This window comes from Lygodium microphyllum, chromosome 1 (genome assembly GCF_053477565.2).
Source record: "Lygodium microphyllum isolate KBCC chromosome 1, Lygodium_microphyllum_v1.1.10, whole genome shotgun sequence".
Lineage (NCBI taxonomy): Eukaryota > Viridiplantae > Streptophyta > Polypodiopsida > Schizaeales > Lygodiaceae > Lygodium > Lygodium microphyllum.
The window spans coordinates 12,988,717-13,016,015 of record NC_141135.1 but is presented as its reverse complement, the minus strand read 5'-3'; the positions used below and the strand labels follow the sequence as shown (position 1 = coordinate 13,016,015).

The following is a 27,299-nucleotide window of genomic DNA, read 5'->3' as shown; positions in this document are numbered from 1 at the left end:
TTACATATGCAGATGTATAGTATACTGTGATATATGAGGATGGTACCACTGCCTCTTGCGTGATGGTTTTGGACCTCTTTGTTGTGTCATGAAGTACAAGGAGCAGAGATGCCTAGGTCTTTTCCTCCTGGAGCTCCAGAGGTGTTGCATAGCACTACTGCAAGACAGGAGGCCTTGCAGAAACAGAGCCACCCCACGAGACCTCTCCCATTGCATGTTGTGGAGTCACATTGGATAGAGCCATTTCACTTTGTCACGCATGACAATGGCATCTACTAGGACCAGGTTTGAGGAGGCCGCACCATAGTCGAATTAGAGACATTATCAGGAGACACCGAAGACTCACCACTAGGCATATTAGTGGAGCCATTAGGGACCGCATTATCGCTGAGATCATGTGCAGACCTTGAGATCAGCTGCAACCTACAGTCTCCACCACATTTTCTGTGCATAGTTTTGTCAAATTTGGGTTTCCTTTTCTTTCTATTGATGCGACAACACTAGACATGGATTTACTTTATCGTAGTCTCATCATAAAGTTATTCTTAGCATTGTTTGATAGGCCACTCACTTATTTTAATGTTATGTTCACCTTATTGATGATGAGATGACATTAGAGATGGATGTACTTTGAATTTTGTCTTAGAGGCCACATTGGCCTAATGTAGACATTAATAGATCTTTCTCTCTTTTTTTCTATCTTTCTCTTTCTATCCTCTTCTCCTCTCTCCACCACCATGGAGCTTCACCTGCCTTATCTTCTCTTGAGAGATCACCCTATAATGGTATCAGAGCCACTCATTACAGCTGCCCTCATCAAATGGAAGACACTGCCTAGATGGCCATTGCTACTCACATCCAACCAGCCATTCTGACTTGTTCTGCCCGTCCATTGCCTTTGCCCGAGTTGACTCTAGATCTTCCAGCTCTGCACTGTTACCTACCACTGTGCACTCTGTCTGCCATGATCCACCTGTGTAATCTGTCCATCACCTAGTAAATTGCACCACTGCTCTTGTGCATACTGCATTTGGCATGTCTCAACTGTCAGGCCCTGTCTGTTCTTCCCGACTGTCTGTTGCCAGTTCCCACTGCCTGCTGACAGCTTCACCAGTCACATTCTGCATCACATCATTGCATCTGCCCCTTGCTATGCCACATTAGCTGGCCTGGCCAAGCCTCAAAGTTGAGCATAAGAAAGGTTCAAACTAGTGTGTTGTTTTCCTTCTGCTTTTCTCGACGGCAGAGTGTTGTAAGATTTTGTATCATAATGTGATCTACAACCCCATCTGTTGGATAGTGGTAGCCCTTGGTGACATGCAAATTTTGATGGTTATATTCTGTGATAATGTGGCCGGTCGGTGCTGCTCTCTATATGCTGTTAACACAGTGTTGCTTTTATTTATGGCAGATTGGAGAGTTTTATGAAACAGTTGGTTTTGATGCTTGTATTCTTGTAGAATATGCATCCTTAAATCCCATGGCTGGGTTACGGAGTGATACAGTTCCTAGAGCAGGCTGTCCTACAATGGTATGTAATGTCTGGAGTATCAAAGTTATCAAGAATAAGTTTCCACTATGCCACAAATTGTAGGCCATCTTAACTATACGAAAAGTCCTTTTAAATCTTGGTACCTGTTGCTGTCTATGTAAATGATGCTAATGTGTGTGGCCTTTCATTATAAGAGCCTTTGCAGTTGAGTCCTATATTCAACTGGTTATACAACCAGTTCTTATTTAGGATTATGTTAGACTTTCCCGAAATGTTCTGAGCTTGCTTGTTTGCTAAGGTTGAGGATCTTATGTTTTAAGTTCTTCTTTGGTTGCCCTCTCTAAGGATGGTTAAATGCATGGGTGACAGAATTTGCGACAGACTCTGGATGCCCTTACTCTATCTGGTTTCTCAGTCGTAAGTTCCTTTTCTTGGCTTAGAAAGGTCAACAGTTGTGTAGAGAAACATATGTATCAGTGGATGGAAAACTTTGTTAACTATCAGCTCTGCGAAATTGCAGTGTGTATATGAGGAAGTCAAAGGTCCCAGTCAAGCACGACAGCGGAAAGATCGCTTTGTTTCCGGGTATTAACAACAGTCAAGTTTGTGTACTTGATACAATTCCATTAATCTTTATTTGCTGCCCTGCAAGTCATGTGGCATAACATCGTTTTTACAGTCATGCACACCCTGGGAGTCCATATGTCTATGGGTTAGCTGAAGCCAACATTGAATTAGATGTGCCTGAAGAAGTTTTTGTTGTTGGTATGTGAATCTTGCTTTCTTTTGTGTTTCACTTCTGTCTACCGTGGCTGTGTGCTATTTTGTTGATCATATTTGACACAATCCCATGTGCAGGTGTATCAAAATCAGCCCGTGGGTATTGCCTTGTCTCTGTTCTGGAAATGATGAGGACGTACTCTGTAGAGGAGGGACTGACAGAGGAAGCTACCGTGTCCAAATTGAGGGCAAAGAATTGTCATTGTCTGCTTGTACATCGATCTCTGCAAGATGATTCTTCAGGTAGTGAATAAAAAGACTCCTACATTTCTAACATGCTCTCTGTCCTTTCTGCTGTCCGGTAGATAGCTCTATTGGCTGACTGCCCAATCAAAGAGCTTGGGCTTGAGTTTTCTTTTCAATGTGGGTGTGGGAATTGCATTGTTTTCCTCTAATGCCTATCAATCAGTGATATCTCTGTACTTACTGCACTTCTGAAATCCCAAGCATAAAAAAGGCCACTAAACTCAGCCGATATAAGCTTTGTGATTTTAATTATAGTTGTTATGGCAACCTGGTATATCGATTGAGAAATACAGTGCTAGTTTGGCAGTTGTTTTCACTTAAATAGTTTTTTGGTTTGTGGACTAAAATTTAGCACATGCCCTCAAAACTTATTGCTAGTCAAAACTACTGTTGCTGGTTGGGGTGCAGGATTAGTTCGCTGGGGAGAGTATGGAGAAGGGGGCTTGTTATGGGGAGAATGTAGAGGCAAAACATGGGAATGGTATGATCAAGATCCGGTACTTAATGTTCTTGTAAAGGTAAAGGAATACAAAGACTGTAGATTGATCATGTTATGTTTAAATATTGAGGTGTATATCTCTTGTGGATCAAAATTATTCACACTACTTTAGCTTGTAGGTGGTTTCATTTCTGAGTGGATGTTTGACACTGTATAAACATATTTTGCTTGTGCCCTCTCAAGTGGGTAGGATTGAGTCTTTTTAGTTTAGTTTGTTTTGTTTCCTCGGGGCTGGGCATGCAGAGAGGCAGGGTGGAGAAAGAATTTATTTCCTTAGGCTCGAGACACAATAAGCACAGATTAAAAGGAAGAAAATATACATCTCTTGCTGGCCACTCAGGGTAGCTAATGCACATACAAAATATATGAAATGGATTAAAAATAAGTGACTGTGGATGAATGTGGTTTTTTGGAGGAGTGATAGTTTATATGGAGAGGCTTTGTTGAGAACAGAAAAATGTTACGGCTCTTGTGTTTCCGTAGTGTTGTTGTCAGCAAGTAGAAGAGATATGGGTTCTATTTATGTTTGAACCATGTCGAACCTCTCTGCTTAAGAAATGTCACAAGGTATTGGTGCATGGCACCGGGAAATTGTTGCATCCAGAGCTTGCACTCTAGTGTTAAATGAAGAAGACATAACACATGCACATTTGTAGATCAGGAGTTCTTACTTCTGGTGGAAAAACTGATCAGAAGAAGGCTAGAGGGGTTAGTGCTATGCTATCTTGTAGTTGGCCTGTAATGTAGTAGATACTGATTGATTATTTGTCCTGTGTTCTGTGTATTGCCCTAGGAGTGCAAAAGGGAAAGAGGCATGTTTTTTTTTTGGGGGGGGGGGATGTGTATGAAATTACTGATGCCTGTTGTTCTTCCAGTAGTTATCTGCTGCATCCTTTTTTTATTATTAATTGGTTTTGGTGTGAAGTTAATCCTTCAAGTGCTATCTGCCTGTCGTTGTATGGTATTTGCATTCACAGGCTCGGGAACTGTATAATTTGGATATGAATGAAGAATTTCGGGAAATAGTATTTCCATCTAAAGATCGGCCAAGGCCATTGTGTATCGGGACTTCCACTCAGATTGGTATGTTCTGAATCACAAAGTATAGACCAGAATTGCTTATTTATTTTTCATTTTCAATGATGCAGCTGACAATCCTCTGCAGGTATTTTACCCACTGTAGGAGTTCCAAGCTTACTGAAAGCGAGTCTCTCAGCAGATTGTCCAGTTCTTTGTCATGTGTAAGCAAGATCACAAACTACTTCTGTTGTTCAATAATGACAAGGTGTTACCTGTAAGGAAGCTAAATTCAGTGCTAGTCTAGGGAATGACAAATTGGCTGCATGTATTCTGGGCCCTGGTAACATTATTTTGCTACTACAAGCTCCTTAGTGCAACGTTCCTTCTAAGGATTCTTGGTATATCAAGTTGCACACTCACTGCAGTACAATGTTGGGATTATGAACTGTGTCGAACCAGGGACTGGTACTATTTAACATCTCTTGATGAGATATGATTATACATGTTGAAGATAGGAAGGTAAGTGGTGTACATTAGCTATTCCACCTACACAAAACATAGAGAAATATATCTTGGCATGCTGAGTACAGGCACAAGTTGGGGTCAGCAGGACTTCTTTTATACTAGTGTTATGAAGAAGAATGTAGGCACAATTTTTTTTGGGTTTTCTACATAACTTAAATTGTGTTAGATGAAATGTGTTACCCGCCTATGCATTGAGTGAATATCCTTTCTATGCTAGTCACAATGATGGCAAGGAGGATGTCCCATCTGGCGAAAAGACCAACCTAGGTTTGAGAAGTGTCTGCAGTACCTATCCTCCAGTTAGGAGGTATTCCCTCTGTTACGGCCTTAATCATAGCTTGGTGCCCCTGAGACCCTGTAGTGTTTGCCCTTGGATCGCCTGGGGTGACTTCTTGAATGCAAACCAGTCTCCTAGTGAGACAATTTGCAGAGAGAACATCCCCCAGGATAACTAAGTATTCTGTTCAAGAGTATGGCCTGATTTTGATTGCAAATTGTGATCCATGGACCTGTGGATTTGCAAGCTCTGCTGTGAACCATGGGTCTTGTCCCCTGATCTGAAATAAGAGCTCCTCCTAGGCAGCCTGCTTGCCTAATGGTCTTTGTGCATTTGTTTCTCCTACCCTCCAAGGCCTCCATCACGTTGAAGTCACCTTCTACCATCCAATGGTCGACTTGGGGTAGGGGCTGATTGAGGGTAGTCCAAGACCGTCTCCTGTCTCACTGACCAGTTGGGGCATGTGTACACTGCATGGGAATACAAGCTTTTGTATAGCATAGAAACAAGTTTTGAGATGTATTTCACACTTGTATATAGCAAGTTTTCGAGTAGTACTTCACTTTTATATATAGCATAGAAAGTGTCTTTTGTTATTTTATCTTGTACAAGGTAGTTTACTTTCCAGTATTGTTGCTTGAGTCATTTTTTCTAGAGACTTTTTGTCCTGAGACTTGTTAGACTTGCTGGAGACTTTTTTGTCTCCAGCCTTTCTGGATTGAGGCAGAGTTTGGACTGACATGGACTTGTCTCAAGGGGTCACCCCATCCTAGAGATTCATTTAGGCTACGGCATGTCTCTGCGGCACTGTCTCTCCTTTTCTCTCCACAACTTCCTTGTCTCTATTTGGCGGCATTTGGGCTGATTATGGAGTGAGGACACTGCTCTGAGGAACCCATCGCGCATTGCATGCACATACCTCCACCCCCACAACACGGATGAGCAATAGGGTAGGAAGTGCATCCTCCATTCTCATAGAGACCCACATGGCTCTCCTTGGAACCACAATGCCCCAGCCTTGTACTGCCCAAGTCAACTTTCCCCAGTGCATGAAACACCTACCTGCATCTCTGATACCCATAACTCTTGCTAGATAAGTGTAGCTGTGCCTTGGCAAAAGCTTCTGGTAGCATGAGAATATCCTTTTTGTCAAGAGGTGGTGCTTTTGTAGGATAAGGAAATTTATCAATTGTCTCCCACCAATGCTCCATGCCTCATGAGTTGTGTTTGAGTCTCTCACACTAGTGTGGCTTTGTAGTCGACGCCTTCTTGTGTTCTCTCTTCATATCTACCTTGTCAAATCTCCTCTCCACAAGCTCATTGTGGCATGCAAAGGAGGAAAGTTCTTAGAGTACAAACTCAAGTTGTTTACCTCTTGCTCGCTCTCTTGCTTGCTCTTGACCAACCTCCATGTCCCTTGCCTATTGGGTGTTGGGAGTTGTAACAGAATCAGCTGTGAGGGCTTAGTGTGGTGACGAGAGTGTGTTGGAGATGCAGGCACAATAGCAGCAGCCTGTGACATCTTGTTGGGGTGCTGTTGGTGTCTAGATAGCCTCCAAATCATTGGGCTGTGTCACCTCTATTTGAGAGGTTGCTGCTAACTAGGGCTGTGGATGTCTAGCTTTTGGGTGGCCAAAGGAGTGTCTACAAAGGTTATAGGAGGCTGAGGTATTGCCACATAGGATATTGGTTTGAGGTCTTTGACCACTTTGAGACTCTCCATCGTCCCTTTGCACGTATCTATTGCTTTGGGCCTCTTGTGAAAACATGAAACCAATCATATGACAAAGCACAAAGTGATAACATAGAACACAAGTAGGGTAAGGGTAACTCAAAGACAGTGAACACAATGGATAATGAAGTGAACAACTATTGAATATACATGTAGGGTTAGGGTAACTCAAAGACAGTGAACACAATGGATAATGAAGTGAACAACTATTGAATATACAATGCTCATGCAGCAAACATACCATGTAGTGAATACTGAACCTCGAACTCTTGTATATCTAGGTTCAAGGTGGAGGTTATGTGTTGGAGAGAGTGTTGTACTCTGAATGGATCGCGAAATGTAGGAAGGCAACCTCCGTGTCCAACAATAGCAAACATAGCTAGAGAGGCTGAATCTGATACAAATAGGTAGTGAGGAGAGAGAGAGAGAGAGAGAGAGAGAGAGAGAGAGAGAAAGAAGGCCTTATCAAACTGATTCCCAAGGTGCCTTCGCCGTCAAAGCTGCAACACTGGAGACCGATTTCGTTGATGGGCACGATGTATAAAATCTTTTCCAAAGTGCTGGCAAATCGGCTTCATAAGCACCTTCCAGCTATTGTGCACCCTCTCCAATATGGTTTCATTAAGGGCCGCAACATTTTGCATAATATCTTAAATGTGCAAATGGCTATTGACTATGCGCGTCACTCAAATCAGCAAGTGGTCTTGATTCAATTGGACCTGGAAAAGGCGTTTGATTGTGTGGACTGGTCTTTCCTTGCGGATCTTATGTCTGCTATGGGCTTTGGTATCCGGATGTCCAGATTGATCTACACCATTAGTACTAAGGCTTCTTCAAGAGTTATGCTTAATGGTGGAGTTACAGAGCCATTTGTCCTTGCACGCTCGGTTCGACAAGGTTGCCCTTTGAGTCCTCTCTTCTTTGCCTTGGCGACTCATCCGGTCCTTTCAATGTTATCCTCCATGGCGGCTTCTGCCCAGCTGGCAGGGTTATCTCTTCCTTTGGGGCAGCATTTCATTAGCCAATCGTTGGCTGATGACTCCTTTATGATTTTGCAGGCGGACAGGGATAACATTCGCAAGGCATTAGAGGTCTGGACGCTCTTTGGTCAAGCCTCTGGTCTTCGCATCAATGCCTTTAAGTCAGCCATGCTCAGTTGCACGGAGCCTGATTTACAGTCATTAGGCTGGCGGGGTCAGGTGGTTTCCCGTGGCTCCATTGTCAGGCATCTTGGATACCCATTGGGGGTGGATGTGCGGCCAAAGGACCTGTTGCAGTGGATTTCACAAAAACTGGCTGCGAAATTTATGTATTGGAAGTCGCAAGCCTGGCCCTTCCATGTCCGCCTCAAAGTGGCTCAGACAATTATGCTACCAATGCTGACGTATTTCCTGCCATTACTGCCATGGACGCCCACTACTTTGAAGGCTCTCACTCATCCCATTCGTTTCATGCTATGGAAGAAGGATTCCCTGAAGGCAGGCATTTCCTGGATTTCATGGTCACATGCATGTACCCCTAAGCGCTTGGGTGGTGGAGCTCTTTTGGATGCGGAAACTCATATGCTGGCTCTTCGTTGGTCTCTTTTTCGTGCCATGTGTGTGTATCACCACCCGTGGACCATCATAGCCCGTTATCTTCTTGAGGACAGCGGGCTCCGTCAGGGTAACACACGGCTTCGGGCCTCATGGTGGCATGTCATTAATGCTGACTCTCGACTTTCCAGTCCCTCTTCCTCTTTGCTACTGCATTTGGTCGGCTCTTGGAAAGTGGTGCTCCAAAAGGCCCGCTGGCATCCGGTAGGGGACCGCTTGCAGGCTAATTCTTTTCAGATGGAATTGTTGGCAGTATCCAGATTGCTTTCATGGGAAGATAAACAACAGCTCAGACCAAGATTTAACCGTATGGCCCGTTTGGGTGTGACTTCGATTGCGGATGCCACCCTTGCTACTCGCAATGTCCTAGCATCGTTTCGGACTGCTAGGAGACTTTTCCGGATCCCGCGCGGATACCGTGATTTATGGGGGAAGCTTTCGTCGGAACTTCAGGATAGGCAACCCTTTCTTGCCCTGGCTATGGATCGCCCTTGGCAGGACTGGGACCTTGCAGGCCGGTTGAGTCTGGAAAAGGCCGCTACTAATCAAGTGTATCATCTTCTCATTAAAGATCACCAATGGCTGGGTGTGAAAGCTAATACTGTTTGGGGCTTGCGGAAATCACTGTCCTGGTGGCAGGCAACGCTGATGGAGGGATGGCAGAATAAGACACCTTTCAAATGCAAGGTCTTTCTATGGCGGGTACTGATTGGTGGTCTTCCTCTTGCCTCGGCCCTTTCCAAGCGTCGAATCTCCAACGGCAATTGTTTCTTCTGCACCACTACGCCGGAATCGGCCCGACATCGTTTTCTTTCTTGCCCGCTCGCCAAGAATATCTGGTCACTCTTGTCGCAAATCTGGCGCGTAGTGGTGGGGTCCTCACTGACTCCTTTCAATTGGGTTTTTGTGCGCCCAAAGTATCCCACACCGCCACCGTTACATATGAAGATCTTATTTCATTTTTTCAGATACTGGGGATGCTGGCACATTTGGACCACCCGAAATGCTTTTCTCTTTGATTCGGCCTCTAATGTACCGCGACATATTGCAAGGCTTAAAGGGCTCTTGCACTGGCAGCTAGATCTCATCAGGCACTCTGACTTGCTCCCTCGGGAGGATTTGCATTCCTGGCATTTGGCAATTGCCTCTGGGTCCTTGCCATGATTGGTGTAACCTTTTTAGTATATTAGTCCGGGGATTTCCCACACGTTGGCCTAGGGCCCTCGTGTAATCATGTAATCATGTAATCTTGTACTTTTTTCGTAATTAATACAATTACCTTTTACGAAAAAAAGAAAAAGAAAAAAAAGAGAGAGAGTATATTAACGTCTCTAAAAGGCCAATGTGGCCTATGAGACCAAAGCAGTACATACAATGATGGTGTGTTTCTCATCTGGAATGAGAAAAAGATGAAAAACATGCCTATAAGACTGAAAAAGAATGAAATAGTGTCCTATAAAAGGGAAACATGTCAATGATCTGAAAGTGAGAGTAGAGAAAGGAAAACTCTCCATCAATGATATGTCTATTCTCTAGGGAGGTGTATCTTTGCATGGCTGATGCGTCTCGGCATCTGTCTCCTGTGGCGCTCAATGATGGCTTTAATTTGTTTGTGGTGTGGATGTCTAGGCCTTCGTCCGGGTGGACGTGGGTGCCTAGACCGGCTAAGTGCCACTGCTCTATCCAAAGGGACACCTACAGAAGATGAGGTCCAATGATGATGTACTCCTGTAAGCTGTGTGGCAGTAGTAGTGGTATCTGCCATACTATGTCGTGTATCGGTGAAAAAGTCAGTGACTGCTCTCTGTCTATGTGAGCCGAGCTGTGGGGGCCTCCTACTCCGTAGAATTGTTGCTTTGCGCCTCTGGAGCTCCAAGAGGAAAAACCCCAAGCATCTCTGATCCTCAAACTGCATGATCCATATCAGGGGTCCAAAACCCTCTCGAAACAGACAGTGGTATCTACCTCGTACGTCATAATATACAGTGCATTGGCAGATGTAGTGTTCCTCTGTCTCTGGCTCTCTGTCGCATAGTGGGCATATGCGTTCTTCTGTCTGTATACCCTCCTATCTGCCTGTTTCAATCCTCAGGTGGTGGGATGAGGTGCGGATCTGACCAATAACTGTGCGTAGTCCATGAGGCAGCTGTGTGTCCATGTAATTGGGTCGGGTGATGAAACCATCCTCAGATGCCTGAAGGAAGTGGGTCTGGTAGTGTGTCATCCTTGTGCCATGGGGGAGGGGGGTCGGATCCAGGTCTTCTCCGTATCTAACTTCAGTATGTCTGCTCTGATCACATGGTTTAGCTCTGATCGGCTTAGGTCAAGTGTAGGGCAATCCAGGCTATAGTCAAAGGGGGGTAGTCTATCAATCTGTAGCCCATGTAGACTCATCCATGTACTCATGTGAGCATACCAACAGTGTCTGTCATCGTCTACTGCTAGTTGTCTAGAAGAGGCCAGGGCTAGCCGTGGGTATCTGTCTTGGGGGAGCTCCTATAGTCTATGTATGAAAGTCACTGCCTGGACCAAGGCCTCAGCCACCATGGGTGATGCTCCCAACTCAGCTCTGATAATCTCATGTGGGGTCGAGCTCTTCGCTGGTATCATATGTGAGATCATCATGACCAGTGGTCTTTCCATATGTTCCCATCCATCATAGTATTCCTTCTTTGGTCCATCCTGGTCTCCCAAAGGCTGTCTCCTCGTGTGAAAGAGACTTGGACCCCAAATAGCTGCCCCATATAGGAGTGTGGGTGTAACCAGGGTGTCAAAAAGCCACAGTTTGGTGCGCGGCTCATGAAATTGTATGTGAGCACATTGCCTCTCCAATGCACCTAAGGTTGCATATGCTTTTGCCAACGAGCCTCTGATGTCTTTCTCCAAGAGAACTGTGGTCCCTTCAATGTGACCCCCAAATAGACATACTGCCCAACCATCTGCATTGGTTCTCCATCAAAAGTAAATTGGTGCTGAGCTCTTGTCACCCAAGCAGCTGAAGTGTTAAATACCATAACTTTAGTTTTTCCAAGGTTCACCTTAAGATCTCTATCTTTGCAAAAGGCTGATAATGCTCCAAGTGTCTATTTAGTCCCTCAGGTGAGTCAGATATAAGTACAATATCATCGGCATAAAGCAGTAATGGTGTCAACACTCCACCTAGGCTGGCTCTGGCCCCACCAGTCCTATCCACATATTCTGAAATTTCATCTATATACAGCCCAAATAGTGTCGGTGAAAGTGGACAGCCTTGTTTCACCCCAATGGTGCTATTGACTGTATCTGAGATGCCCTCAGGTGTTCGTACTCTGCCTATCACCGTCTCATACAAGGCATAGATACTCCACTGTATCTCTACGGGCACATCAATGTTTTGCATTCTTCTCATGAGTGTAGCACGTGGCACTGTGTCAAAGGCCTTGCGGAAGTCCACAAAACAGCAATAGATCTTTTTCTTGAATGCCTTGCCTTCTTCGATGATTGCCCTCAATGTAAAGATATGGTCTAGAGTTGTATATCCCCTCCTGAAGCCAGCCTGGCCTTTTGATCTCAGGCCATGCATCTCGGCCCATTCACTCAATGCTTGTTCCACGATAGAGCCATATATCTTGGCCAGCATGTGTCCAATCATGATAGTTCGGTAGTTACTAGGTAGCGCGGGGTCTCCACTCTTAAAGAGCGGCACAATAATATGGTCTGACCAAAAGGTTGGAAATCCCTCACAAACTACCCTATTAAAGATGTGAGCCAGCGTTGGTGCTAGAATATCACAGGCATGCGTGAAATGTTCAGCCACTAAACCATCATGATCTTGGGCTCTTCCATTTTTCAGTTTCCATATGGCATTCCTCACTTTTTTTTCTGTGAAAAATCTGCAATTTGCTGGTCTTGAGGTTGAGGGGAGTGGCATAGGCTCTTGGCCAGGAATATCATAAAGTGTGCAAGCATATCCATGCCAATCATCCGGTCTAGTAATTTGTAGGGGTGGCTGGTTCTCGTGCATCTTTTTCCATGCTCTCTTGCTGTCCTGCCCCAAGAACATGGAATACATTTCTGTTTCTAGTTTGCTCAGGTATTCCCGCTTCTTTTTGCGTACCAACCGTTTGAAGAGTGTTCGAGCATGCTTATGTGTACATATGCCAAGTGCCATCTCTCGCTGAAAACGTGCTCGTGTCTCTCTGCACTCATCATCATACCAGCCATTCTGTGGGGCATTACCTCGTGGAGGTTTATCTGACGGTATAATGTGTGGGAAAGCGTATGCTGCTGAAGTGTGTATTATCTCGGCCAACTGTCCTATAAACTCATCCAGAGAGGCCTGTATGTCTAGCTCCCTCAATGTATCTCGCACAGTAGTGCTGTATATGTGTGAGGTTGCTTCCAAAAAATCATAGCGTGGTAATTTTGGTATGTGTGACTGTGCTTCGTGTATATGCCCATATTGCATTGTGAAAGCTAGAATAGCATGGTCTGCTACTAATCCAATTGGTCTGTCTGAGATTTCAAAGCTTTTTATGTCAGGTAGCAAGTTGGGTGATCCAATCAAATAGTCCACTGTGCTTGACCCTTTCTTGTTATTCCAACATGTGAAGCCATTAGATCTTGGCCACTGTGGTAGCCCGTTAAGGATGGCCAAACCATGTGCACTTCCCAATGCCAGTAGGTGTGTTCCATATTCTGTTATCTCTCTATCTTGGGCTGATCTAACTAATCCCACTTCATCTAATGCAATATCTTTGAACATCTCATCACTAGTGTCAAAGAAAGCAGATTGGTTGTTTCCTGTGCGTGCATTAAAGTCTCCTGCTAGTAGAACATCCCCAATTCTCATGTATCCCATTATGTCCTCATATAGTGGTGTATACGGGGATGCCTCTTTAGGGGCAAACTTAGAGTTATGCAGGGGGAAAATAGCATATGGCAATATAGATGTCTCGAGTTCTGCTTGTACGTAACGTGATCCACATGTATCTTGCCTCTACATCTCTATGTACCACTTGGACTGTATCTCGGAGCTCTTCCCTAAATAGAATTGCCACACCTCCTGATCCCCTCGTTCCTCCAGGCCGCCTAGGCTGAGGGCGATATACACTTTCCCATCTATATCCATATACATCAGGTAGACGGCTGTCTTTACATTGATGTGTCTCAGTATACATAGCAATGTCTATCGCTTTGAAAGTATCCTCAAAATAACCTGCATCTGTCTTAAGGGAGCCATTGCAATTCCACAGTGTTAACTTCAGGGTCTTATAGGCCACGCACTGTCATGCCGTCCTTTTCTCTGTGATGATGACTTTTCCATCTATGTATACAGTCCATTTACCTGCTTTCCGTGCCTCTAGAACACGTGGCATATTTTCCCTCTTGTGGGCTAATTGGGCTGGGGTGAGGTCTTCATCTAGGTAGATCTTTCTCCTTTCAGAGCGATCCTCTTGGAGAGGAAGGCTCTCTTCTTTTCCAAGTCTCCAAACTTCAAGATGAGGACTTTTGTTTTTGTGTCAGTTTTCCCGACTCGCCAAGCCCCAATGATGGGTACATCTGTAGCCCCAATTTTGGTGGCAAGAGCTGTAGCATCTTCAATTGGGGAGCTTTTCTCATCTAGTCCAACCACTCTTACGTGGAGTGTGCGTGCCCGTCTTTTTGCCTCTTCTTTCAAGGTGGCATTTATAACTTCCACTTTGTTGCCATGCATTCCTTTGTTCTTTTTTGCCACATCTATCCATTCTGCATTTTCTTTGACGGTATTCTCAACATTCTCCATTTTCTTTTGGGTGCCTTTCACCACACTTGCATAGGTGTGCATATCCTTTTTTAAAACATCCATTTCTTTTTGTAGTTCCGGTGTGGTTTATGGTTCCTTTTGTGCGTCCAGTTTCTTTTTGCATTCCTCTAGTTCTTCTTGTAGATTAGAGAAACCAAAAAACGCAGGTACTTGAGGAGAGAGAAAAATTGGGTGGAAACAATAGATGATTGTATAGGAAATTTAGGCGATAGTTGGAGGAGAGAGGAACTCAGCAAATGCAGATTTTGGATGATGGTGATAGTGTCCGACTAATGGCAATAGATCCAACTGATGACCTTATCAAGCATTTTTGCAAAAATCAAATCTATCTCAAATAAGTTTGAAATTTCATCTTGTGAGATGGAGCAAGCACACACGAGCTACCAAGTTGGTCACAAGAACTTCGGTCTTAAGTAATTGAGCAGGTGGAGAATTCGTGGTTTAAACTCGGGCGCCTTAATTTACTTGAGAAGGAATTTCTTCTCTTGCATGTCAACATTCGTGGGTGAAGAAGGTGCCTAACAATCAAGCCATAATGCTTAGATTAATTTTTTTAGGATATGCCTACAAACCATACATTAATCAATCACGTATCATTACAAAGTTTCGCTTTGATACCGATTAGGAGGTTCCCGCCCATGGGCTTTCCAGGCACTCTTTTAGCGGTCTATCGAGAAACGAATCTAAGCGTCGCTGCCCGGCACTCCCAGGGAATGTTCCGAGTTTTGTCGCCTAGGGTTTCCTGAATCTGCCTCGCAACGGAATATTCACAACCGAACCCACTAGGATCGACCTGAAATTCGGGTTCTTAGTTGTCAAGGTCTCCTCTTAGCATTCTAGCACGCTTGAGGTTGTTTTGGATAAAGATTAAATCCGAGGTCACGAAGCTTATTTGACATGAAGAAGAACTTTGAGTGTGGGATACAATGTGTAAGGTTTATTAATGCTTAGGCGAAGGGAAGAATGTGTGTTTGAGAGAAGGCTTTAAGCCTTAGAAAGTTTTTGGGAGTTATGGGCCTTAAAGGAAAAACATAACGTTAAAAAGATGGGAAAGCTTAAGGAAAGATTTAAACGCGTTCGCTTTGAAAAGTAGAAGGAAAAGAGAGAAATGAAAATAAATGCGGAGGATTTGATTGGTTTTTATAAGGTGGCTATAGTCAATGTTTTGGAGAGGGCTGCATCGATATATTTGATGAGAGGATTTATCTTGGTGTTTGGTCCGTAGCTAGATAGTTGAAGATTAGAAGGAGATTGTCTTTTGATTCGGAGCTTGGGGGCATGGATTGAATATTTTTGGATCGCTGAGAAGACTGAGTGAGGCTCCAGGTGGCATGGAGAATTCTTGATTTTGTAGAAGGAGATTTATTTGATTCATAACATTTATGTTGCAGATGGATTGTCAAATTTTTTTCGTCTACGGTCGCCATGATTGCATTATCTTCGATGAAATTCCATCCCAGTGAAGTAAATTTTTTCATGTGTTTGATGCATGTGTGGTATTGAGTTACGTAGAAGAATCTGCAATTACAAAAGTCAACTAGGATAAAAACCAGTTGCAAAGAAGACTTTATGTTCATAGTTGCTCGTATGGAAGAAGGAAGTTGAATCCTATTTGAAGGAGGGATCATTGAGGAAGAATATGATCTTGATTGAATTCGAAGTTAAGTTGGACACATCTTTTGGTTGATCAACTTTTCGATGGAAAGCATACACTATCCTTTTATTTTCAAAGCAAGCATTTTTTCAGTCTTGGGGGGAAAGAAATCGAGTGCATTCTAAAGGCAAAAAACCTTTGGAGTAAGGAGACACTATTTGAGGTTGTCAAAAATTTTAATGAGATTTGATGAATTGTTTGTGAAAGAAAATATTTTTTCTTCTTTAGTAGTATTGATGCTCTTTGTGAGCTATATGAGGCATTGCTTTGAATGGGGCAAGATTATTGCATTGTTGTGTTGTTTTGTCAAGGATTTATTCCCGATCACCGCTCTCGATACAATGTTAGCAGTAAATGCAAGCTTTAGACAGTAGGCGACAGCTCCAGGGTACGAGGTGATAGCTTACAAGTGGAGACAAAGGCTAGAATTAGGCGCTAGATGATAGCATACAGTAAGGGGGAGGTCTGATTGGGATGTCCTTTGCAAACGGGGTGTGGCAGTAGAGATACGGCTCTTGAAACTTGCAAAAATGAGATTGAGGGAGTGGTAGGCTGCATGCCTATTTATATAAATAGGCTGCAGGCCTATTTATATAAAGTTTGTGGCAGTGAAATTAGGGTTTGGCTTTTGGACACAGTAACTCTCTAGGATCGCGTTTCTTTTAAAATAATAAGGTTTTTTCATTAATTAACAGTGTTTTGGGGTTATTTAAGTTAGACTATTGCATTTTTAGCTCAACACCCCCTCTCAAGCCCAAAAGTGAGCCATGGGAGGTAAGCACACTTGTTTATTTTTCTATTATCCCAAGGTGTTCAACCAAAGCAACTAGGGCATCGGGCAAGGGTGTTCATCCGTTGGCCAGTGACCTACCAAGACTATAGAGGCGATGGTTATCTGACAAAGGGGGTCCAAGTGATCACCCTAGAGAAGTCAGGGCATTGGACCAAGGGTGCTCGTCGGTTTCCCAGAGGCGTATCAAGTCTTGCAATGGTGGATGTAATCAACAATGGATTTTTTTTTGGTGTTTTTTTGGATTTTTCTTTGATTTTTGTTTTTCATTTAGGACTTTGTTTTAGTTTGTCACAAGATTTAGCATTAAGTGAGGGTTTCAAATCAGTGTTCATCCCATTGAATCATTGTGCCCTGAAGAACGGGAAATAAAGATGGATAGCCCTACTATCTTTATAAAACAAGCAAAACAATTCCACACACTACTCGGATAAGTGCTTAGGGATTCTTGAAATGTGCAAAAGTGAGATTCGAGGGAGAGTGGTGGGCTGCATGCCTATTTATAGAAAGTTTGGGGCACCCAAATTAGAGTTTGACATATGGGACACAATAACTCTCTAGGATCGTGTTTCTTTTTTAAATAAGAAGGTTTCATCAATAATTAAGAGTGTTTTTTGGCTGTTTAAGTCAGGCTAATGCATTTTTAGCTCAACATCTCTTTGCATGTGTCTTTGTCCATTATCTATGCCCTCTCCCTATTAATAGGGTTGTCTCCTTTGTCAGGCATTGCACCTTCTTTGGCGCTATGCCTCACTCCTTTGAGAATGGGGCATGTCATCTCCCTCATCCTTGAAGCATGCATGAGGCTGGGTCCTAGGATTCCATTGCTAGAAGTCTGATCATTTTGCAAGCAAAGCATTAATCAGGGAGTCTTGTATATGAGACCCATTGGACAAGGAACCCCTTATGGACAAAGAGGTTCTTAACATGGAGGGGTTATATAGAGAGCCTTTGGGCATAATAACTTAGACAAATGGGTATGGATGTGGCCCCTTCTTGATTGCAGGGCAAAAGTTCTGCCTCTATGTATGAGGTGGCTGAAGTGGCTATTGATCTCAGAACGGTATGGAGTGGAGGACTCATTTAGACCTAGACAGTACTAGGTCCAAGAAGCAGGAAGATGCAAGGGAAGAGAAGGGTGTCTTGGAGAAAAGGGAGTACCTAGTGGGTGGAGTTGGTGGTAGGTGTGTATTTCATTCCATTCCTCTGATAATCAACATGCATGAGGTCTTATGTAGACTCATTGGAGGAGGGCATGCCCTTTTACACCTCAACAATTGTGATAGCCACCTGCACACATTGGATGGTCTTTCATCATCCATCATTTTGCCATCTACAAAAGCGAACAGATTTTGACAACTAGTGGAGTATTTAGCATAGTTACCAGGAACCGGGAACGGGAACACGACCTCCCGGAACGCCCAAAGTTAGGGAACACGACCTCCTGGAACGGGGGGAACGCCCAAAGTTAGGGAGCGGGAACAGAGAGAACAGCATTACACACACGCGCGCGCGTGCACACACACACACACACACACACACACACACACACACACACACAGAGTCAACATATTTACGAAAAAAAGAGAGAGTCAACACTTAAGCCTCGATTCATCTAGAGATATATATCAATTTTAGGGAGGCGAGAGAGGCGCCAGGCAGGTGAGCGAGGTGGGAGTCGCGGGAGGTGGGCCTGGTAGTTAGGCGCCAGGTAGGCGAGAGAGGTGGGAGTCGCGGGAGGTGGGCCTGGCAGTTGGGCGCTAGGCAATCGGGCCAGGCAGTCGAGAGAGGCGTGAGAGGTGGGAGGCAGGTCAGAGGCAGTTGAGAGGTGGGAGTCGGGCCAACTGGCGCGAGGCGGGACAGGACGCGATCAACGTTTAAAAAGAAAAAATAATGCCCACTGCTGGAATGTTCATTTCAAACAGGGAACGGCCCGGGATGGGCGGGAATGGGACAGGGAACGGGCTGGAACGTTCCGCCAGTGTCTCCTGGGCTCAGACCTCCCGGAACGCGTTAATCCGTTCCTAAGTGCCGGAACGGGCGTTCCCTGTTTCTATGGTATTTAGGATACCTAGATGAGTGCCTTGGTTGCATAAGAGCATGTGTACTCTAGCAGCCTTTTTCTCTTGAAGATAGAGAGGGATGGCAATCGTTTGTGTACATAGCAGTCTTCTTCTCTCATAGATATATAGGAATAGCATGTGGTAGACAAAGGAGACTGTTGAGGAAACTAGTATGTCGGTGGTGGAGAGAGGGGCCCTTGCACGAGGACTGAAAGGTGTGAAGACAAGGGCTGATAAAGTGCACAAAGAACATAACCTCCTTGAAAACATAATGAGTGCTTAGAGAAATGCAATGAAAGTGGAAGAAATAATACAAGGAATTATGAAGCAGTTAGACTGGTGCCAAAGGCTTCATGAAGAAGCTGAACCAGGGGTGAAGGCACAGTCAGATGGAACTCTGTTCCATGGCTTAAGGAACTTGGGAATGCATTCCATAAGTGGCACCATTCTCGTTCCCACTCCTTAAACATGTGTTCTACATATGTCTACAGGTAAAATGCTAAATTTCAATCATTTTTCAATGACATGAGGATGTTGCGCAATGCTACATTGAAATAGCTTTATGTTTTAGCCTTGTATCATCTTATGCTGCAAAGTTTGTCAATACACCATAGTGCCATGCTATTCCCAAATATGCTTAGTGCTCTCATTCCTGTTCCTTAATTGAGTCTCATTCCATCTATATGTTCCGGTTGCATGTGACTGTGGGTGAAGGCTCTCAGTTGAAGGCGGAGCAATGCCCTCAATGACACTTGGACAGGTGGTCTGGGCTGTCTGGAGCTTAAAACAGCCATATATGCTGCAAACAGCATAGATTGTCACCACTCAAATGGATTGTGGATGTGAGCAGACAGGCAACACTTGATGTGAGAACCACATACAAAATCAGCATTTTTGATGTCAAACAACTCCACAGCACTGGATGGATGCCGGAAAATGCAGCAGTCTGGTGCATAAATGATGATGTGGCAGGCTGGAGATCTTGCGGTTTGATGCGTGAACAGCAGCTTGAAACTTTGAGATAGTAGGCAACAGCAGTTGGAGAGGCATTGAAGGCAGCGGGCAGGGCTTTGTAGCAGGCTGGTCTGGAAACCACCATCTGAGTGCCTGCTTTCACAATATGCTATATATTCTATATCCTGCGCTTATAAGGTCCATTGTGTATTGTGAGGTACGCTATCCCTGGATGGCAGCTTGCATTGAAGAAGAGAGGTTCCTTCAAACATTCATGTTCTCTTACACTGAGTTTTGACCATCCAAATTTCAAAAACGTTGGCAATGCATGAATATGAGGCATGAGTTGAGTGAATTGGCGAATTACCAATGAGATCATGGTCATGGGCATCTCTCGGGTGTTGCTTCATGAAGATTAACTTCAATATCCTGTTGAGCCCTATGCATAAGGATGAGATCATACTCATGAGCGGAAGTGGGAAAGCTTCTTACTGATTGCTTGCTTACTTGAATCTTGGCTCCTTCTCCCTCACTTTAGTCTTCATGACCAACCTCTCTTAGTGGCGCCACTCTAATATCATATCACGAATCGCGTGGTTGGGAGACGTGCTTGAGCTATTGTAAAGGTGCCAGATAGTAGTAGAGAGCAATGGAAGACTCTGACCACGATGTCCTCTATGAATGGTGTGTGGGCAGCAGAGTTACAACACCTGAAACTTGCAAAAAAGAGATTGAGGGAGAGTGGTGGGTTGCATGCCTATTTATAGAAAGTTTGGGGGCACCCAATTAGGGTTTTGCATGTGGAATACAATAACTCTCTAGGATCACGTTTCTTTGTAAAATAAGATGGTTGCTTCATTAATTAAGCGTGTTTTGGGGCTATTCAAGTCAGGCTAATGCATTTTAAGCTCAACAAGAGGAAAGTGAGAGCACTACACATTCCAGTCTTAGCTATGGAGGAGAGGGAATCAGTGCTTGGTGATGCCATATCCTTTCTCTCCATGCTTGGAGTGATGGACAAACCCTCTTAATGAACACATGGTGGGTTGGCAAATACCATAATAGAGTAAGACCATTTGCTTTGCATAGAGCTCCTATGGCTTGCTTTGAGATGTGTGTCCAGAGCTAGGAGGTCTAGAGGAGAGCTCTTGGACTGGTATTCTATGGCGATGATGATAAGATAGATCATAGTGACCTAGGGAGGAGTAGCATGGGTCATGGACAGAGGACCTGCAGGTGGATATGAAGATGTCTAGATATACTGAGTTGGGACCGCGTAGAGAGAGTGGGCTATCACCACAACTGGGAGCTTATTCACAGCACAATTGCTGGGTGTCTGGACCATGAGATGTGATGAGGCTATAGAGTGGTAAGATATCTCTACTTTGGAGATCCTCATGATGGAGATCATTCACACTCTTACAGTTTGATGAGAAAGCTCGCGGGGTAATTAAGATTGCAGAAGCAATGATCTGAGGCCTTGTGTACTAGATTGCTTAGACTGCTAGATTGATTGTATGTAGTGGGAATCTCTATTGTGTGTGCCTTGGTGGTTTTTAAGGTGGCAAATAATAGAATCTTTTGTTCTTGGAAAAGATAAGAGACTCTTGGGCCATGAGTCTATCCATGAATTGATCAACCTGTGAGCAATGTATTGCCCCAAAAGGTAACGCTTCAGGTCTTTGTGAATAAATGAATGCAGACACACATGGAGTAGTTTCAAATGTCATTTCGTATGTCAGTGTCGTTCCCTCAGTAAAATGTACTTTATTTTGATAGAATGGATGGTGCTTGTGCAAACTTCTGTATACTTCTATGCTTATTTTCATATGGTCTCATGTATCTTTTCGCGCTGAAAGAGAGTAAAAGTTGTAGGCTTACAAGATTTGTAACTGCATAGGTACTTGCGGGATTTGCTTCTCAATCCACCTCCACCTCTGTATGCAAAGTCCATACAAGGTAGTCTTGGAGCAGTTTTGAAGTATTTACTGCCTCAAGGAATGACTCTTTTATTCATCAATTAAAGAATGGGAGTTCCTCTCTTTATTTCTCTGTTGGTTTCTAGCTGCTTGCAGATTAATGGCATGCATCACTACTGCAATTCCAGACTTCTCTTGTGTCTCAGCAGCAAAGGTACATACAAAGCCTTAGGAGTACTGCTCTGTTTATAATGGCTATCATAATGGATTGATCCTCTTATCTTTTAATGATGCAGTTGGTGAAACTTATAATTACCAAAGAGGTCAATCATCTGGAATTTTGTCGTATTCGCAACATGGCAGAGGACATTGTCAGAATGCATGAAGATCAACAACTAAATTGTCTCTTGGCACACCTGTTAGATCCAACCTCCCTGGCAACCGGTCTTCAAACTGATCAACAACTACTTGTAACTATTTTTCCATCAACATTGTAACTTGCAATTTTTATCAGCTGCTATCTTTTAAGATTCTAACCTTCTGACATACTTCAAGGTCATATTGCCCTCCATCATGGCTATCCTCTGTCTCCTCTAGTATAAGCTAGTATAGAGCAGCCAACCAGGAGTGTCCTAGTGCCCTCTTATAGAGCAGCCAGTCAGGAGTGTCCTAGTCCCCTCTTACTTATGTTTGGCTCCTCTAAACAAATATACACTGATGTGAAACAAATATACACTTATTGTATTCCTCCTAAGTTCTGGTGTGAATGCTCCCTTATCCATGAGCACTTTTTATCTTCTAGTTGGAGAAGGGTTTTTTCCCCGTGTGAACCCCCATTAGTGGGTGTGGTACTTAGTACCCTAGGGATTTTACTTTCATATCATTCTCACACAGTGGATGTGACCTTGCAGTATTCTCCTCTCTTGCTGTTCACTTGTTAAAGTGTGAGTGTGTGCGTGCTGCTGAACCCTAACCTAATAGTGGTATTAGAGCTATACCTCTTCTCAGTGCTTGCTGTTGCCACTGCCGCTATTAAACCTCACACTTGGCTACCTTCTCAAATACCAGTTGCTGTTCTAGTCGCTTGTCTGCTCATCTCGCATTAACTCCAATAGTTTGCCCTGCAGTGTACCACTCGGTTGCTTGTCTCAACAACTTGTGCTAGAATCACTAGGCCCAATTTGTCCGTTTCAGCCCTTGACAGGCAGCGCACGCCTTTGTTTTCCCACATCTGCAGTCGATACTCCTGCCTTGCATGCTAACAACGTGTGTCAAACACAACAGGTTTAGTCTGCATTTTTAGGTCTTGTGATTGAGCTTGCTACAAATTTGCTTCAATACATGTGCAGAGGCTATGCATCCAAACACCCGAAAGTAGTCAACCTTTGGTATCTTTCCATGCCAAGCCTCAAAAGGTGTGATAGTCTTTAGTACGTTTATTGGTCCATGATTCAAGACATGATTAGCACACTAAAGCCCCTCTAGCCAAAACTTATGTGGCAGCCCTTTGCTCTTAAGTATACATCTAGTCATTTCCACAAGGTTTCGATTCTTTCTTTCAACAATGCCATTTTGCTGAGGGATCATCCTAATAGTGGTATGATGTGTGATATCTGTTTCAAGCAAAAATGTCTAAGAAGCACGAGCCATAGATATATCCCCCCCCCCCTTCAAGCTTAGCAACCAAATGTTTAAACTGCATGAAGGCATTAGATTTTTCTTTAAGCCCACACACCCAAGTATACTGCATGTAGTGATTAATAAAAGTGCAAAATAGAGATAATCCGAAGTGCTCGTCCTCATGGGACCACATACATCAGAGTGTATCAACTGCAATTTTTGGACAGCATGCACAACATCTTTTTGAAAGAAAATCTATGCATTTTACCGAAGATACATTCTTCACATGCATGAGGAGGCGGGGTCTCCACAGGAGGTAAGTCATCCACCATCTGACAATGCTGATGAGTTATCAAACTGCTGAAACTAATATTACCGAGTCAGGTATGCCATAGTTGTGCATTCTGCAAAGTGGGCATAAGAGTACTAATTGCTATAGCATCATGAGAACTCCTGTCATATGTATCCAACAAGAAAAGGGCCTTATACAAGGTGCTTGACAATTGAAGAGTGTAATCAAGCTATGTATCTTTGACAATACACTTGTCATCTTCAAAGATGAGCTAAAATCCATGCTTATTGAAAGTTGAAATGGATAAGAGATTCTTTGTGATACTAGACATAAACAAGACATCTAGAAGCATAAAATATGACCCATTTACAACTGTCATCAGAAGTGAACCAATGCTAGACATCATAACTGTTGTTATTAGCACATGTAACCCATTTCCTTGTAGGGATTGAATGTGAAGATGTGAACAAATGCTTCTGTGAAGTGATGTGCTTGGATGCTCCACTGCCAAAATACCAAGTATTCTATGTTTCAGCAGTATTAAATGCACAATCAGCCATGGAAGTGTCATAACTTGATGTCAAGAATGCACGGTTCTTCTCTACAAGATTGGTTGTAGCATCGCCATCCAAAGACCGAGTGGTGGATGTCTCTTGGACTATTAAAACGGAGTCCTTCTCTTTGGCCAACCTTTTCCTATATTCATCAATGTAATGTCCAGGTTTCTTACAATATTTGCATTTCCTCTTTTCTTTGTCTTTCCCGTGTCTTGGGTAGGCTTGTTAGATGGCTACTACTCCATATCAGCTTGGGGCTGATGTTTTACATATTGCTTTGCTTTACACTTGCCTTGATATTTAGAGAGCATGGCTACATCACCTAAATGCATAGCAATATTTTTTTGAGTCAGTTCCTCTTGTAATAAGAGGCCTTCCAAGTAAGAGATATTGGCTTCTTTGCGGGTTGCAAACATGCTTTCCAAGGCATCCCATGCTCCTTCGAATCCCACCTCCTCTTGTAAAAAATATGACTATTGTGAAAGCAAACCAAAGAGATGGTTGGTTTGTGGGGAGAATGACACAATGTATGGCAAACACTAAGAGAGAAGAGAAACTCAGAAAACACAAAAGAAGAAGAAGATGAATGATGAATTAGTGAATCATGCTAAGTGAATCAAGTTGATACAACACAACGGAAGGTCTAAAAATTATTGCACTATCCTGTTTGAATTAGGTGGTAGCGGTTGTAGGGAATCTACACAGTGAAGGGAGCAAAATGTAGTCCTATGGTAGTAGGATATTGAAGGGAATGTTGAATGGTGAGGGAAAGGACAGTTAGCCGTAGAGAGAGTAAAACATAGTCCTCAAAAGCTGTTAGAGATGAAGGATATGTTGAAGTCTCTCCGAGATGATGGCTGTTATTTAGGCGACTAATGGTTAGCTAGCTAGAGAAGAAAACACAAGAATATTTGATGAAGAGCTCTTTGGGTAAGTGGCCACAGACAAGTGGCAATTGTGAAGAAAACACAAAAACGTAGGTATGTGATGTAGGGCTAATAAAGAGAGTGCAACTTGTTCTAAACGGCTAGAATCTATTGCAAATGAAGCTTGATGATGATAGTAGGTGAGGAGGGCTGATGGCAAATGATGTAGGTTGCTAAACGCCAGGTGGAGATGGATACAGAAGCCATGAACCATAATGTCCTCCTTGCAGGGTGTGAATGGTAGTGGAGAGGATGGAGAAAGGAGAGAAGAATATGGAAGAGAGTGAAAGAGTGTGAAAAGGAATGAATGTGTGGGATGAAGAATGAGGGAAATCAGTGCCATATTTATAGGCACAGATTGTCTCAAATTGCACCCATTGAAGTCTTTTGTGTGGTTCTCTGGCTCTCTTGGGTGGGACCCCAATGCTAAATAATGATCCGAATAAATCCTTTTTGGGGCTGTAAATGGAAACCAAAATAGGAATGAAGTAGGGGAAATGAATTGAGTGACTTGGTTTCTCAACACCTCTTATTTGTTGTAGGAGTAGCAGGGGCAGCAGTAGAAGCAGCTGCTTGTGCTCTAGCACCATGCTGAGATGTTTGAGGTGCAAGCTCTCTCAGTCTCTGTAAATCACTGGTGACATAGTCCCAAAGATCCTTTGCAACAAGTAGATTGTGTACCATAAAAATCCATAGGGGATAGTTGTTGCCATCTAGCTTATCCTCTTGAGTGAGGATTCCTAGAATGTTGCTGTGATCCCTGGTGTCGCAATTTGACATTGCTGCAAATTGATTCGCAAATTCAATAGCCAAACACTTCCAAGCTTGAAGTGCGAAAGGCATAGCAGCAAAGAAACACATTTCTCTGAGTTTGAAGCTTATGAAACGTTTCTTGAAATAAGATATGTTTTTTGAGAGAAAAAAATTTGTGTGTGTGTGTTTTTTTTTTCCGGGGGGGGGGGGGGGGGGTTATTGTTGTGTTGGGAACCCAAAAACATGGTTTTTTTGACAAAAATTATTGGGCAATGTTAAACATGATCATGATGATGAGTAATGACTCATGAGGGCTCCAAATTTTAAATGAAAGATTGAAAGACTTCTTTTTCTCAAGATTTTGTTTAGTTATTGAACTTTGTTAATCTAGTATATATTCTTGAACTTTGTCAATCTAGTATATATTCTTTGTCAATCTAGTTATTGAACTTTGTCAATCTAGTATATATTCTTGTCTTGAGAGTTGATTATTTTACGAATTTAGTCTCATTTATGAATTATTTATGATATATTATGATTCATTCTAGATTTTGACATTTTCTCAGTTTGTTTTGGAATGAGAATCATGATGTTGCAACTTGACTCAGTCTGTATTGTTCATGGGCTATTTACATGTTTATCTCAATTTTCTTTGTGATATGTATGAATCATAATGTCTCAGGTTTGAACCGTAGTATAGCTGTTTCAAAGACTTAACTTTTACATAAGTCAATAATGGATCATAGGTGTAGTGCATTATTCTCAATTGATTCTCATATATTATCACTCAACCTTTATTGACCCTTTTTTTAGTTTAAGAGAGTTTTATAGAGTTTTAAAACCTCTTTTCCTAGTTAAAACTATAAAAAATCCCTATATTAAAAAAACCATGTTTCTTATTTTACCCTCTCTTGAAAGAAACTTACGAAACATGTTTTTGACATTTTGTTTCTAAATGTTTGTGATGTTTCTGGTTGCTATGGTGAAATGTATTCTTTTGAGTACCAAAATCCTAACACATGATATTAATGCAAGTAGAAAACTATCAAAATTTTCAATCTGCTTGAAAAGTGTGGCCACACTGCACAAAACAGCACCCAAATCTGCACTCTATAGCAATTCAGTGCTGTACCATTGTAGATGTCTTCAAATGCATGCCAAATAATTAAATTCAGCACCTTAATGTTGAAATTTCCCAAATTTTACTGCAAATTTTCAAGTTTGTGTAAATTTCTCTGTGCAACCTGACATGAATAGCAAGATAATGTTGTTGCAGCACCTGTTCACTTCTTTGGGATACGTGCCAAGAAAAAGCCCCAAATTGTCTCGACAAAAATTTGAGAAATAGTATAGATTTTATACTTGTGGCCTTAGAATTCAGTGTAATGTTGCCTCAGGATGCGTGTAGACAGCAATTAGCAACTAGACCTCATCTCGGGATATGTGTTGGACTAAAAATTTAGAAGAGCCCGAAATTTCTAGCACCAATGTTGAAATTGCACAATGTTGGCTATTTTAGTGGAGACTAATGCACAATAGCTCAAATCGGACAAAAGCTGCAAGGTTCCTCGAAGAAATTTCAAGAGATTGTGTTAGTTGGTCAAAAAACCCAAATTTCTTGGCACCAAGTGTGAGAAATTGAAAATTTCATTAAAATGAGGGATGAGACTAGCAAGATGAATCAGAAATTGCACAAATTTTGGAAAACCCCAAAATTAAAAATTTAGAGTTTTTGTGTTTTAAAAAAAAGATTTGTAGAAAATGGCGGGAGGGCTAAGAAATTGGTAGACAGTGCTACGAAAATGGCGTGCAGGGTTGAG

At 42.9% G+C, this 27,299-nt stretch overlaps 1 protein-coding gene across 4 annotated transcripts in view; it reads left to right on the top strand.

Moving 5' to 3' along the window:
- The window catches only part of MSH1 (MUTL protein homolog 1), a 192,158-nt gene that overhangs the window by 44,627 nt on the left and 120,232 nt on the right, over positions 1 to 27,299 (top strand). For 3 of the 4 annotated variants that reach the window (XM_087670082.1, XM_087670011.1, XM_087670164.1), the window contains exons 6-16: positions 1,412 to 1,531; positions 1,862 to 1,909; positions 2,013 to 2,077; positions 2,172 to 2,257; positions 2,351 to 2,515; positions 2,927 to 3,036; positions 3,995 to 4,100; positions 4,183 to 4,258; positions 21,313 to 21,371; positions 21,478 to 21,545; positions 21,628 to 21,801. In XM_087670082.1, the coding sequence (XP_087526208.1) occupies positions 1,412 to 1,531; positions 1,862 to 1,909; positions 2,013 to 2,077; positions 2,172 to 2,257; positions 2,351 to 2,515; positions 2,927 to 3,036; positions 3,995 to 4,100; positions 4,183 to 4,258; positions 21,313 to 21,371; positions 21,478 to 21,545; positions 21,628 to 21,801 (1,077 nt within the window). The remainder of the gene's footprint in view (positions 1 to 1,411; positions 1,532 to 1,861; positions 1,910 to 2,012; positions 2,078 to 2,171; positions 2,258 to 2,350; positions 2,516 to 2,926; positions 3,037 to 3,994; positions 4,101 to 4,182; positions 4,259 to 21,312; positions 21,372 to 21,477; positions 21,546 to 21,627; positions 21,802 to 27,299) is intronic. The other variant, XM_087670239.1, reaches the window with a different exon arrangement.